Source organism: Electrophorus electricus, unplaced genomic scaffold (genome assembly GCF_041902795.1).
Source record: "Electrophorus electricus isolate QZ-2024a unplaced genomic scaffold, ASM4190279v1 Scaffold268, whole genome shotgun sequence".
NCBI lineage: Eukaryota > Metazoa > Chordata > Actinopteri > Gymnotiformes > Gymnotidae > Electrophorus > Electrophorus electricus.
The window spans coordinates 25,001-37,416 of NW_027658548.1; the positions used below are offsets into that span (position 1 = coordinate 25,001).

A 12,416-nucleotide genomic window follows, 5' to 3' on the forward strand; every position below is an offset into this window, starting at 1 on the left:
ACAGATGAGAGTATTTATTCCCCCCCCCCTTCACCCAGTCTCTCTCTCTCTCTCTCTCCCTCCCGCTCTCTCTCCCTCTCTCTCTCCCTCCCGCTCTCTCTCCCTCTCTCTCTCCCTCCTGCTCTCTCTCCCTCCCTCTCTCGCTCTCTCTCCCTCCCTCTCTCTCTCTCTCTCTCTCTCTCTCTCTCCCCCTCTCCTGCGGTACAAGGTCGTCAGGTCCTGAGGATGAGATGTGCCGTGCCGTTTTTCCCTTCGTGAGTGTTGATCTTTCAGGAGGGTGAGCGTGCACATGCATGTGTCCCAGAGAGACAGAGGAAAAACGCTGCAATTGTCAAACCACACGGTGTGTGTGGGTGTGTTTCCTGCGTGTGCAGTGAATGAAACATCCTTTTAAACCTTTTAAGGCAACAGACACCATTTGACTGTAGTCAACTGAGGGCACTTTTACAATCTTAACACTGTGCATGTCAGTCTGCGTCCCACGAACCTCACCTAAAAGACTGAGATTTAAGGTCTCATTTGACCAACACAAGCAGCAGTGACTTGGCTCTGTGCTCGTCTCCACGGTCACCTCCGTGCTCTTTTTAGGTCATCTGAACTTGACTTCCCTCTGTTTGATGTCAGGGGAACCTGTTTTAAAGTGAAGTGTGTGTGTGTGTGTGTGGGAGTTGGCATGGGGAAATGCCCAGTTTATGCCATGCTGAGGCATGATGCCAGATGTGGGTTATGGCCTCAAGTCCAGCTGGGCTCCGGGGACACGCAGGTGAGTCTCTTGGCTGGTGTACGGTGTCTGAGCGTGCACCTCAGAGCTCAGAGCGCTCGTTTGTAGCAGTGTAGTGGTTTTCCAGGGGAATGACCGTGGGATCTGTGCGTCGTGTTCTGTAACGACACCGTAAACCCGCTGACATGAGGAATTACATTCATCTTTCGTAATCAAGGCTGGGTGGTCTGTTGTCACTATAGCCCCCTCGCCCACACTACACTGCTGTCCTTTGTGAGGGTCCCTGAGGGGGGCGGGGTTTCAAGTGATTTGTTCTGAGAGGGGTGGGATTTAAAGCCATTTGTTCTTTCTGCTGTCAAATGAGTGAATGTTCCAAAAGGTGGGTGTGTCCCATCACACTGAGCCAAGTCTGAGCACTAATGAGAGGTTTGTGTGTGTGTGTGTGTGTGTGTGCGTGCGCATGTACGTGTGTACGCGTGTGTGTTGCCAGCCACTCTCCTGGGCTTCCTGAACAGGTCCCACTGATTCAGGGTGAAAAATGGCATTAACGTTTAAAAACATATCCATCATTTCCACCAATGGTTACTGAGCTACGTTGTGCGTTGTGACAGAACTCTAAGAGACGGATGATGGTCGTTTAGTGTGAGTGGGCTGGTCTGATGTGTGTGCATGCGTGTGTGTGTGTGTGTGTGTGTGTGTGTCTGTGTGATTAACCGTAATCCTGGCGGGTCAGCGCTCTGTCCCGTGTTTGGTGTGACCTGGAGTAACTGCTGCCTGATAGATGTTGTAGTTTCCCCCATCTGTAACTCTCCAGCCGTGAGTGCTGGTGTACTGATGGTGTACTGATAGTGGTGTGTGCTCTCTCTCTCTCTCTCAGAGGCAAATTTGCTGTGGTGAAGAAGTGTGTGGAGAAGTCCACAGGGCAGGAGCGGGCGGCCAAATTCCTGCGGAAGCGTCGGAAGGGCCAGGATTGCCGGGGAGACATCCTGAACGAGATCGCTGTGCTGGAGGCGGCCAAGGCCAACCCCTACGTGGTGGGTCTGCACGACGTCTACGAGACCAGCACGGAAATCATCCTGGTGCTTGAATTGTAAGTCTCTCTCTCACACACACACACACTCTCTCTACAGCTGCAGGATCAGGCTTTGATGTTTCACTGTGATGTGAGGAGTCTGACATGTCACTGCAGAGGAGCAGGAAAGAGAGTCTGAGTATTCTGAAGTAGAGTGAGTGAGTGAGTGTGAGTTCAGATTGGCACCAGTCACTCGGCCCTGTCTAGTGTGTAGACAGCAGATCTGAGGTGTTGATAAGATGTTGTGTCTCTGGCCTGTTCATTCTTATCTAAAGAAGCACAAACGACACAGCTACAATCAGACCCGTGTGTGTGTGTGTTCCTGCCCCTAAACCCTGGGCCGTATTTGTCTGTTGGTTTCTGATGAGGTGAGCGTTCCATCTTAATCATCACAGGAAATGAGGTCAGCTGGGGACCTTTAGTTTGTCCTGTTACCTTGATGTTGGGTCACTCAGTGACCATGGACAGCCCTGAGGTCAATAACGCTGCCATGTTGGCCACGCCCCTCGGGTCTCTGACTCCGCCCTAGTCTGGTGAGCCGTTTCTCTGGACATGTTCCCCATCGTCTGCAGCTGCGGTGCTCACAGACATCCACCAGATGCAGCCTGATGGAGTGATAAGACTTTTGAGTAACACTCAGTTGCTTCTTTGTCTCAGTGGGTTTGTCTGGTTTCTTAAAGCTGAAAGACGTCCACTTCCTGAGTGTAGTACGATAACTTGCACAATCAAACTCTCCACACACACACACACGATCAAACTCTCCACACACACACGATCAAATTCTCTATATATACACACACACACACAGGGCCAGGTCATGATGTGTTGTCCTGCTGGTGTCATCTGAGTGTTCTTGTTCAAGCTCCCCCGACCTTGACCTTGTCCTGGGGCCATGAATGCGCTTGCTCTCTCTCTCTCTCTCGCTGTCTCGCTGTTTCAGTTTGAGGTGAAAAGTCCTTTCATGTTTTAAATGTTTGTGTCTCCGAGTCTCATTCCCCCCCGGTTTAACTCTAAAACGAGTAGAACCAGACAAACAGAGAGAAGCAGGAGATTCGCAGTATGATTTTCTTTCCTCTGGTTCATCTCACAACTTCAGCTGGGTTTTTAAGAGCAGATGTTTACAGAACACACTCTCGCACGCACACACCATGTAATGCGGCAACCACATCCTCCCTGTGCAGAACTGACTTGTTTGTGGTCTTTACACCAGAATTTCTGCATGTGCACCTGAACTAGAACCCTCACTGTCAGGTGCATGCACGCGCATGTGTGTGTGTGTGCGTGTTCAGATTGGCACCAGTCACTCGGCCCTGTCTAGTGTGTAGACAGCAGATCTGAGGTGTTGATAAGATGTTGTGTCTCTGGCCTGTTCATTCTTATCTGAAGAAGCACAAACGACAGCTACAATCAGACCCGTGCGTGCGTGTGCACGCGCATGCGTTAAGTAACTTATAAGTGTCTGTGCTTGTGTTGTGGGTGTAAGTTTTGGAAGGTCACAAGAGTGTTTACACTTTGAGATTTGCATGTTTTGATCAGAAGATGAACCTCTCCCTGTTCAAACGCTGTCTTGTGTTGCCGTTTCCATCGACTCTCCTGGACATCAGTGAATCTCCCCATTGTTGTTCAGAAGTTGTCATTTCTCTTCTGTGTCTCCTTTGTCTCAGTGCTGCTGGGGGGGAGATCTTCAACCAGTGCGTTGCCGATAATGACGAGGCCTTCACAGAGAAAGATGTCATTCGATTGGCTCGACAGATCCTAATGGGCGTGGCTTTTCTACATTGGAACAACGTTGTCCATTTGGACTTGAAGGTGAGCATAATTATGGAGGAGTTTAGGTGTGTTTCTGACGAGAGAGAATTTGTGTTTGCTGTTGGCCACATTCCTGTCATACTTAGATTTGTGCATCAGCTGTGTCTCTCAGAGCAGACAGACCACAAATCCAAAGGGGGGGGTGTGAGGGTGATCTTTGGTAAATAGACACAAAGGCACAAATGAAAGTGTCCCAGAAATGTTGAAGGCCAAGACTGTTTCCTGGGAATTCCCATATCAGGATCTCTCTGTCCTGGAATCCTGGAACACCTCACTGGTCGTCGTGCCAACTGATCATACTATTGCTGGACAGTGGAGTCTGATCTGATTGGCCCAGTAATCCAGACACATGGCACTCTGATTGGCCACATGCAGCTGTCTGCGGGGGAGTGGCTGTGTGCTGCAAACGTCGCCGTGGTAACGGTTTCTTTTGCTCTCTCCTCCAGCCTCAGAACATCCTTCTAACCAGTGCACAGCCTCTGGGTGACATCAGGATTGTGGATTTTGGACTGTCACGCTGCGTGGACGCCACGTCGGAACTGCGGGAGATTTTGGGCACTCCGGAGTACGTCGGTGAGTCAGTCGTATTTGCTTTTGGAGCAAAATGACATTTGGCCTGAATGAGCTCACCTGGACAGGTGGAGCAGAATGGAGATACATAAATGATAGTGTAAAGAACCAATCCAGCACCCGTACTTAAGAATCAGACCAGTATGCACTAGGGAGAGCTCGGGTACAGAGAGGGTGTGATCATTTAGCCAAATGCTTTGTCTCTGTTGGGTAAAAGTCCGTTAGTGATTTAGAGTTTGGATCCAAATATTGTAACTCTACAGTGTGTGTCTGTCGTAACTCTTAACAATACTCCCATACCCTCCTTTACCCTCAGCTCCTGAAATTCTCAACTATGAACCAATCAGCACAGCTACAGACATGTGGTAAGTGGGAGGTGTGTGTGGGGGTGTGTGCGTGCTTTGAGGTCCATGTAATGTTGATAACTGCAGTATTGTCATGTGGCCTTTCATTGAGTTTTACTAGATACACACACACACACACACACACACACACACACACACACACACACACACACACACACACACTACTGGATGTGTGTGTGTGTGTGTGTTCAGTGTGTGTGATGTGTAATATGTTAACGTACATTGTTTAGCCCAGACGTTGCCATGTCCTCTCGTAACCCGCTGGTTTGGCGTAGGAGCATCGGTGTGCTGACCTACGTGATGTTGACGGGCGAGTCGCCCTTCCTGGGAGAGGAGAAGCAGGAGACGTTCCTCAACATCTCCCAAGTCAACGTGGACTACTCCCAAGACGTCTTCCATGGAGTCTCCGCCCTTGCCGTGGACTTCATCCAATCGCTGCTGCAGAAGAACCCGCGGTAAGTGGAGGGGGGGGGCGTGGCCTTGCAGTCTGCAGGGGAGTATTTCCTGGCTGTTCCTCCAATCTTGTTATGGCTGAATGAAGGAGAACTTTCTTGTTCTCTGGAGAATTTTAGTTTTTTCCCTCACTCTGTTCTCGGTGAAAAATAACTCTAAACTCTAACCTTCTAACCTCAGTTCTCATAAAACCTTCACGGTTCCTTCAGCGTCGGGACCAGTGACCCGACCTGACTCCACCAGGTCAGGGCTGTGTTGCCTAGCGGAACGTTCTGAACATGGAGAGGGGAAGTGGGAGGTTGAAGGAGAAAAGGTGGAGCATGAGAGACGTGGAGAACTGCGAGCAGTGGCCCCAGCGGTCCCGTGACCTGCCGCTACGCACCTCAAATCTGGCCTGTGTGAGCCAGCTTGCTGGGAAAAAGACATCAGACTATTTCACTTGGATAACCACTGTACACTCTCTGTGTGTGTGTGTGTGTGTGTGTGTGTGTGTGTGTGTGTGTAGGAAGCGGGCGACGGCGGAGGAGTGTTTGGACCATCCCTGGCTAAACACACATCTGACCTCCCTTGCTGCTCCCACCATGCCTGATGAGCAGGAGGCCAGCCAATCAGAATCTGAGCCCGAGAGCCCCGCCCCTTCCCTCGGGCTGGTCAGTCCTCCGTACCCCACATATCCCACATACCCCGCGCAGGGAGAGTTGAAGGCGGGCCGAGATGCATTCAGCTTCTCCGAGCCGTTCCCCACCCGGACGGACATACAGCCGGAGCTCATCTGTTAAAGAGCGACGTGTGTGTGAGATGAGGCTGGAGTTGTGATGTCTCCCTCACATACACCAAGAATCAGCTCAAACTGGCTTCAATTGATTTCAGTTTGACATAGGTGGTCCATTCAGGTGTTTTGGGTCCCAACTGTGTGTGCGTGTGTGTGTGTGTGTGTGTGTGTGTGTGTGTGTGTGTGTTGCAGGTTAACATGCTTGTCTATGAATTTCTTTGGGTACTGTGAGTATGAGGGGATGTGTTGACACTCCTGGTTTATAAATATTAACGCGTGTGTGTTTTGACATGCAGGCGCTGTTAACCAACCCTTCCAAAGCCCAGAATAAAGAAATTAACTTAATAAAACTTTTAAAGTACACCGCTGGGCACTTGTGTGGTCAGCCAGAATTAAACAAGCAGGTCGTTCTATTTATGATGGTGTTCTGCGCACACACATGCGGTCTCTGGCCGTCCGTTTGGTGTCAGCAGAAACTTCTAGAGGAACTGATGAGGAACTGACTCTGGATCTGCCTGGTGCACGCTTAGAAGAAGCAGAGCTAAACCCTCAACACCTGTAAATGTTAACAGAAGCCTGAGCAACACGGGTATTGACCTGTCCATCTGCTGAACACCCATCCCCCCCAGAGGGTGGAGCTCAGAGACTCTCCTGTCCTGTCCAATACGCCATGCGAACGGTTTGCAGTGAAGCTTCTAAAGAACTGAATTTAAGTTTTGTTCAAGCACTTTTAAAAAAATATATAAATAGAAAAAAACTAAGTTCATAGTGAGTGCTGAACACAACTGACTAGTTAGAGATGATCTCACATGTTCACACTCCACCTACTGTAACCTGGTTCTCACGACTGTGTTCACACTCCACCTACTGTAACCTGGTTCTCACGACCAAGTACCGTAAACCCCACCCTTCTGTAAACTTGCTTGGAACGTTCTGCTGTAGTTGCACATCACTCCAGTGTAGTACTTTTGTTTTACGGGACGTTATTTTCCGTCTCGCCACACCAACCTTTTTTACATCTGGATGTTTTGTTTGTAACGTTTGTGCTGTTTGAGCATACGGAGCGAAGAAAACGTCCCCCTCCCTGTCTTGGAGAAACGTCATCCTGTGGAGTGTCTGGAGAAACAGCAGTGACGATGGATGATGGTTTTTAGGTGACGCTTGTCCATGTGAGGTCACTGGGAACTGACCTCTGTGCCCCTGGGAACTATGGGACATTAGATAGCACTGTGTGTGTATGTGTATTTAATTTAAAAAAAGTATACATTTTTGGTTTTAAAAGAACATTGTGTAATATGTGTATTTTTCTAATTTTCTTTGTATTTTGAAGATGTAAAAAATCTAAAGATTGTTGTAATTAGAGTTTTAAACTTTTCTCTTGTCCTTGAGCAAGTGGATTAACTTCTGGTCCAATAACAACGGCATTGCTGGCAAAGTACTGAACAATAATAAAAATGTTTTCTATCAGTTGTGATTTTTCTGTCAGAGTCTTGGACTAAGTGGTGATGTCAGTGGTGACTGAATCTGTGGTGTAATGTGGCGCTAGTCCTGCTGTGGGAACTCTAACGCAGCCACTGGGCCATCTGCCATCAGGTGTTTATCAGGTCACCTGATCACCATTGGAGGACCGAAAACTTAGTGTGAAGAGCCAAAGACGAGCAAAGCACCACAGGAAATGCTCTCTGAGTAGCCTTCTGATTACACACACACACAGAGTGTGTGTTGGCCCCCACTCATGATCGTGCCCCGGTTAATACTCGGGTTCGATTGAAAAATCATTTTCAATTCAGTTTATTTGAGTTAAATGTAAACAGTGCAGCTCCCCACTGCTGCTGTCCTGCAGGTCTGTTTCTTCTTACATACACGCACGCAGTCCCCGTACATGTCCACACACACTGCTCTCAGGCCTTTCCACGTCCCAGAGGAATAAAGGCATGTCCTGTGGTGTTCCAGTCTGGAATGTGAAGCTTCTGACTCCTCTCTCCTCATTCTCCTCAGTCTTGGCCCACTGGAGTTTGGAAATGCCTTGAAATCAACATGAATCCCTGCAGGTCAGAGGTCACAGATCTCCAACGACACAGTTGAAACAACCACAGACACACGAAAGTGGAGAAGAATGAAGTAGAACAAAAGCATTTGTTTTTAAGGGAAGAAGTGAAACAGAACACACGCACCTCACATACAGAAGTGGGAGACTGAAGTGGTTACAGGTCAAAATACACCTGAAAGATAAACAATGCCAGCATGTGAGCATGCTCTTCTCTCTTTTTCATCCTCTCTTTCTTGCTCTCCCTTCTCAGGCCTCTGACGTTTGACCTGTTCTGTCACTTTCTTTATGAGCAGATCTGACATCACCACATTCCTTTAGAGAATGCTTCTAATTCCTGAATCATTAAGGTGAGAGAGAGAGATTACCAGGACTAGTATAATGACTACAGACTATAGAGAGGTTGGCTTCACTAGTTCATGAACATGGAAACATGAGCTTGTGAGACTGTTTCAGACTACACATAATTCACAGATAGACACGTCCCAGAGCTCTTAAAAGCAGCACACACTGTCCAAAAAGAGGAGCCGGCCGTAACGGCCGTAACAGTCATGTTAAGGGGCTGCCCGTTAAAGTGGTGCCTCTGTCTTCAGTAGCAGTTTATGATCCACTACTACAGAACTCAGCAAAGTTCTCCAGAAGAGAATGGAAAAGGGGAAATATCCAAAAACAGCACAATAAAACCTCCAGACTGTGTGTGTGTGTGAGTGTGTGTGTGTGTGTGTGTGTGTGTGTGAGTGTGTGTGTGAGTGTGTGTGTGAGTGTGTGTGTGAGTGTGTGTGTGTGTGAGTGTGTGTGTGAGTGTGTGAGTGTGAGTGTGAGTGTATGTGTGTGTGTGTGTGTGAGTGAGTGTGTGTGTGTGAGTGTGTGAGTGTATGTGTGTGTGTGTGTGTGTGTGTGTGTGTGTGTGAGTGTGTGTGAGTGTGTGTGTGTGTGAGTGTGTGACTGCCATTGTCATGGGTTAGGAGGGTTGTGCTGGACATCTGCTCCATGCCAGGCAGGGAGAGGCAGGTGGAAACCTAACCCAGCGTAAGAGTTCACGCACGGAAACAGCAACTCATCCAGAACCACAAACGGCTGAGAGGTGTGTGAAGATGTCTGGAGCACGCAGGGCAGGGTGTGAGGTGAAGTGCAGGAGGACTGGGGTTACCTGGGGCGCCCCGCCCCGCCCTGCCCCGCCCCCATTCCGCCCTCACCAGCTCATAACTGTCCACACAACACCTGCCAGTCAGTGAGAATCAGAACCGGAGGCCATGGAAGGGTTACACCTTCTGAGGCGGTTTCCTTAAAGGTTGCCATGACACAGCACAGTGTTGGGGCACAGTTCTCACACACTCATACAGACTGGAATGTTCACGAGGAATTCAGCCATGTTTACACCTGTGTGATTGGCTCAGGCAGGTGTGTTTGTCAAGTTCTGTGTGGACGCAACCTGCTTTTTCAATAAACACAGTCATCACACACAAAGAGTCGAACACAGTCTAACTCAGTACATATAAGGACACACAGGGATGAACTCAAGGATTCAGACACAGGGAGTCAGACACAGGGAGTCAAATACATGGAGTCAAATATAGGGAGTCACATACACAGAATCAGACACAGTCCAAAAGGACATTTAAGAACACAGAGTGTCGACATGAAACTGGACTCAAACCTAGAAAAATAGAAATAAATAGGCGGTTATTGTATATAGAACTTGTCGCTATGACGATGACTCATTGACTGCGCTCCTCATCCTGGCTTTATCTGATGACACATTCTCCAGTAGTGCAGCAGGGGTATGCATGGACCAGGGGTCAGGACATACAGGTGGAACGGTCCTTCACTACTGGACCAAGGAACCAAGGGTCGTCCGCTAAGTATAAACACACTAACAGTCTAACAGAATTTCACACACACTAACAGTCAGGTCTGTGGTTAGGTCTGCGGTCAGGTCTGCAGTCATGTGTATAGACAGGCCCTGCTTGATCACAGGAATGTGATTCTCTCTAATCTCCAGTCTTCCTTTTTTAATATGGGGAGAATTTCAGAGGATTTATTTATTAATGTATTTATTTGTATTGTGAGGTGTGTTATCAAAACTAATTTTAGTTTTTCAAAGTATGTTACTGAAATGTTTCAGTACAGATGGCATGTCATATATCGGGTTTCTCTTCTGAAACGCAGTGGTTCTGCTTCGTTGGTTACACAGAATACATTATTTTATGTCTAAAACATGGCATCTTATTTTGCAGGACGCTGAGAACATTTTGGGGTCATTTTGCTGAAATATTATCGTCCTGTGTTGAAACAGAATAGAAGCTTGGACTAAACTACTCTGCTGCTGGAACTAAATCACCACCAAATTAGGACGACGGAGCAGTGGAATTCTAAACCTCCGAGGATGGAATGTGGGTAGGAAATAACACAGTTTCACAGGCATTCTCATTCTCTCTCTCTCTCTCTCTCTCTCTCTCTCTCTCTCTCTCTCTCCCTGCCCTCTCTCTCTCTTTCACATGCATTCTGTGTTTCCCTCTCTATATATATCTCTCTATCTCTCTCCCTCTCTCTCTCTCTCTCTGCCCTCTCTCTCTCTTTCACATGCATTCTGTGTTTCTCTCTCTCTCTCTCTCTCTCTCTCTCTCTCTCTCTCTCTCTCTCTATATATATATATATATATATATAGAGAGAGAGAGAGAGAGAGAGAGAGAGAGATTTTGGAATGTCATTATAATTATATTATATATATAAAATAATAACCCATAACTCTAATCCTAAACCCTATCTCTAACCCAGAGTCTTGTACTGTTTCAGTACATATATGTCACACCAGATAAACAAACACACATCTTGTCTTGTGCACATTTAATATATGGTAAACCATATAAATATGAAGTTATGATATACCTTTAATATTTAATTCTGTTTCCACAGTACACTTGTAAGTCACCTTAATCTTTTTCTAGAGAACCGATTTATATCAGCACTCTGTCTCAGGGGAAATTCCACAGAAATATGGGACTTATCCGTACTAGTTGTCTCTGTGACAAGAATAGCCCTTTTCCATGAACCACATTCAAATCTGCTTTGCAGTATACTGAAAAGTGATTATATAACACAGGCCCAGGACTCTGAGGGAAAAAAATATCAAAATTTTATGTTGTTTGCAAAAAGTCATAAAGTTCTATGGTGTATTAGAAATCTTCAGTGTATTTATACCAGAAGGTCACCCTATAGGTGAAAAGGTCGACATGGCATTCTGAAGTCCCACATGACAAACCGAGAAGACCACCACTGCGGCTCTGAACGTTACCAACGGTGCACTACTGCCCCAGTGCGGCGAAAACGAACATTGCATATGAAAAAAATTCTGTATACATGAAAGCGTAAAATACACAGGCGTTTAGACCTTGAATCAAATGTTCGTTTGATGTACATCAACATATGTATGAACTTGACTGTAACCTAGACATATAATATCTAAACGTATAAGCCAAAGTGAATGTATTGTATTATATATTATATATATAAAGTATTATATAATATATATATATATATATATATATATATATATATATATATATATATATATATATATACTTTAGAAATGTCCTCAGACGTTTGACATTTGAAACAGAACTGATTGGTTCAGGTTGATTACCCAAACAAAACGCCCTGTGATGTGGTTAAGGCATGCAGGAATGTAACACGGTACCTTCTAACCAAAACCACCGGAGACAGCAGGACACACCAGGTGTGACTGAATGATGACGACGAGATGAAATGAACAAAAAGCTGACACATCTTGCTCAGGGGCCCAACAGTGCCAGCTTGGCAGTGGTGGGGCTTGAACCTTCTGATTACTAGTGCACAGAGCACTACTGCCCGTCTCTGAGCCCCAAACAAGCTCAGTGGTCGGTCCTGCTCAGTCTAAAGGACTCCAGACAGGCGAGAGGAGAATGCAGCACTAACACACCATGGAAGGGTGTGTGTGTGTGTGTGTGTGTGTGTGTGTGTGTGTGTGTGTGTGTGTGTAGTTTTACAGTCCCGGATGTTCAGCTCATCTGTGCATTTACCGTACGCATCTCTCACCTGCACAAGTAACTTAGCGCAGTCAGCACACGGCTGCGCTCGCGCTGGCCAATTGTGGTGTCTTCAGAGCGTCCGGCGACGAGGACGCGTCAGTTCGGCCGGCTGTACCGGAACATCTGTGAGTGCAAAACTCGGACTTCAGACGGTCAACGGTGGCTCGTGTAGCTACACGACACTAGCTAACGTCCATACAGCTGGTAAAGCTCTGAAAACGTTAGCGAACGCTGGCTAGCCCTGACTACTGACAGCGACCTGTTGTGACTGACTTGCTAACATTAGCTAGCTAGCTAACTTTAGCTGCTAGTGGTAGAAGTTAGATCACAAAGCTAAATGTTAATAAAATGTTAAGTGCTTTGTAGCCATGTTTGATGTTGTCCCAGTAAATACAGATACTGTTATCACTATAGTTAATACTAGCTAAGTATCTAACTACTTGATTTTATCAGTAACCAATAACTTGAGGTTTATTTGTGTAGACGGTAGCTGACTGATACAAACGTTGATAGCTAACCTATTTGTTTTGTGCTGCGCCA

The 12,416-nt window shown here is 46.9% G+C and overlaps 1 protein-coding gene and 1 long non-coding RNA gene across 2 annotated transcripts in view; one reads left to right on the forward strand and one right to left on the reverse strand.

Moving 5' to 3' along the window:
• Window positions 1-7,229, forward strand: part of LOC113589866 (serine/threonine kinase 17a like) — an 8,486-nt gene extending 1,257 nt beyond the window's left edge. The window contains exons 2-7 of the mRNA XM_027029729.3: window positions 1,599-1,811; window positions 3,458-3,602; window positions 4,049-4,175; window positions 4,489-4,537; window positions 4,813-4,992; window positions 5,496-7,229. Of these exons, the coding sequence (XP_026885530.1) occupies window positions 1,599-1,811; window positions 3,458-3,602; window positions 4,049-4,175; window positions 4,489-4,537; window positions 4,813-4,992; window positions 5,496-5,769 (988 nt within the window). The 3' untranslated portion in view covers window positions 5,770-7,229. The remainder of the gene's footprint in view (window positions 1-1,598; window positions 1,812-3,457; window positions 3,603-4,048; window positions 4,176-4,488; window positions 4,538-4,812; window positions 4,993-5,495) is intronic.
• Window positions 7,230-7,254: 25 nt separating this feature from the next.
• On the reverse strand, window positions 7,255-11,644 carry LOC145655501 (uncharacterized). Its single transcript, XR_014121615.1, has 3 exons — window positions 11,507-11,644; window positions 7,937-7,984; window positions 7,255-7,787 (listed from the first exon to the last, which is right to left on the reverse strand). It is a non-coding gene; the product is annotated as an uncharacterized LOC145655501 (long non-coding RNA).
• Window positions 11,645-12,416: the final 772 nt, after the last annotated feature.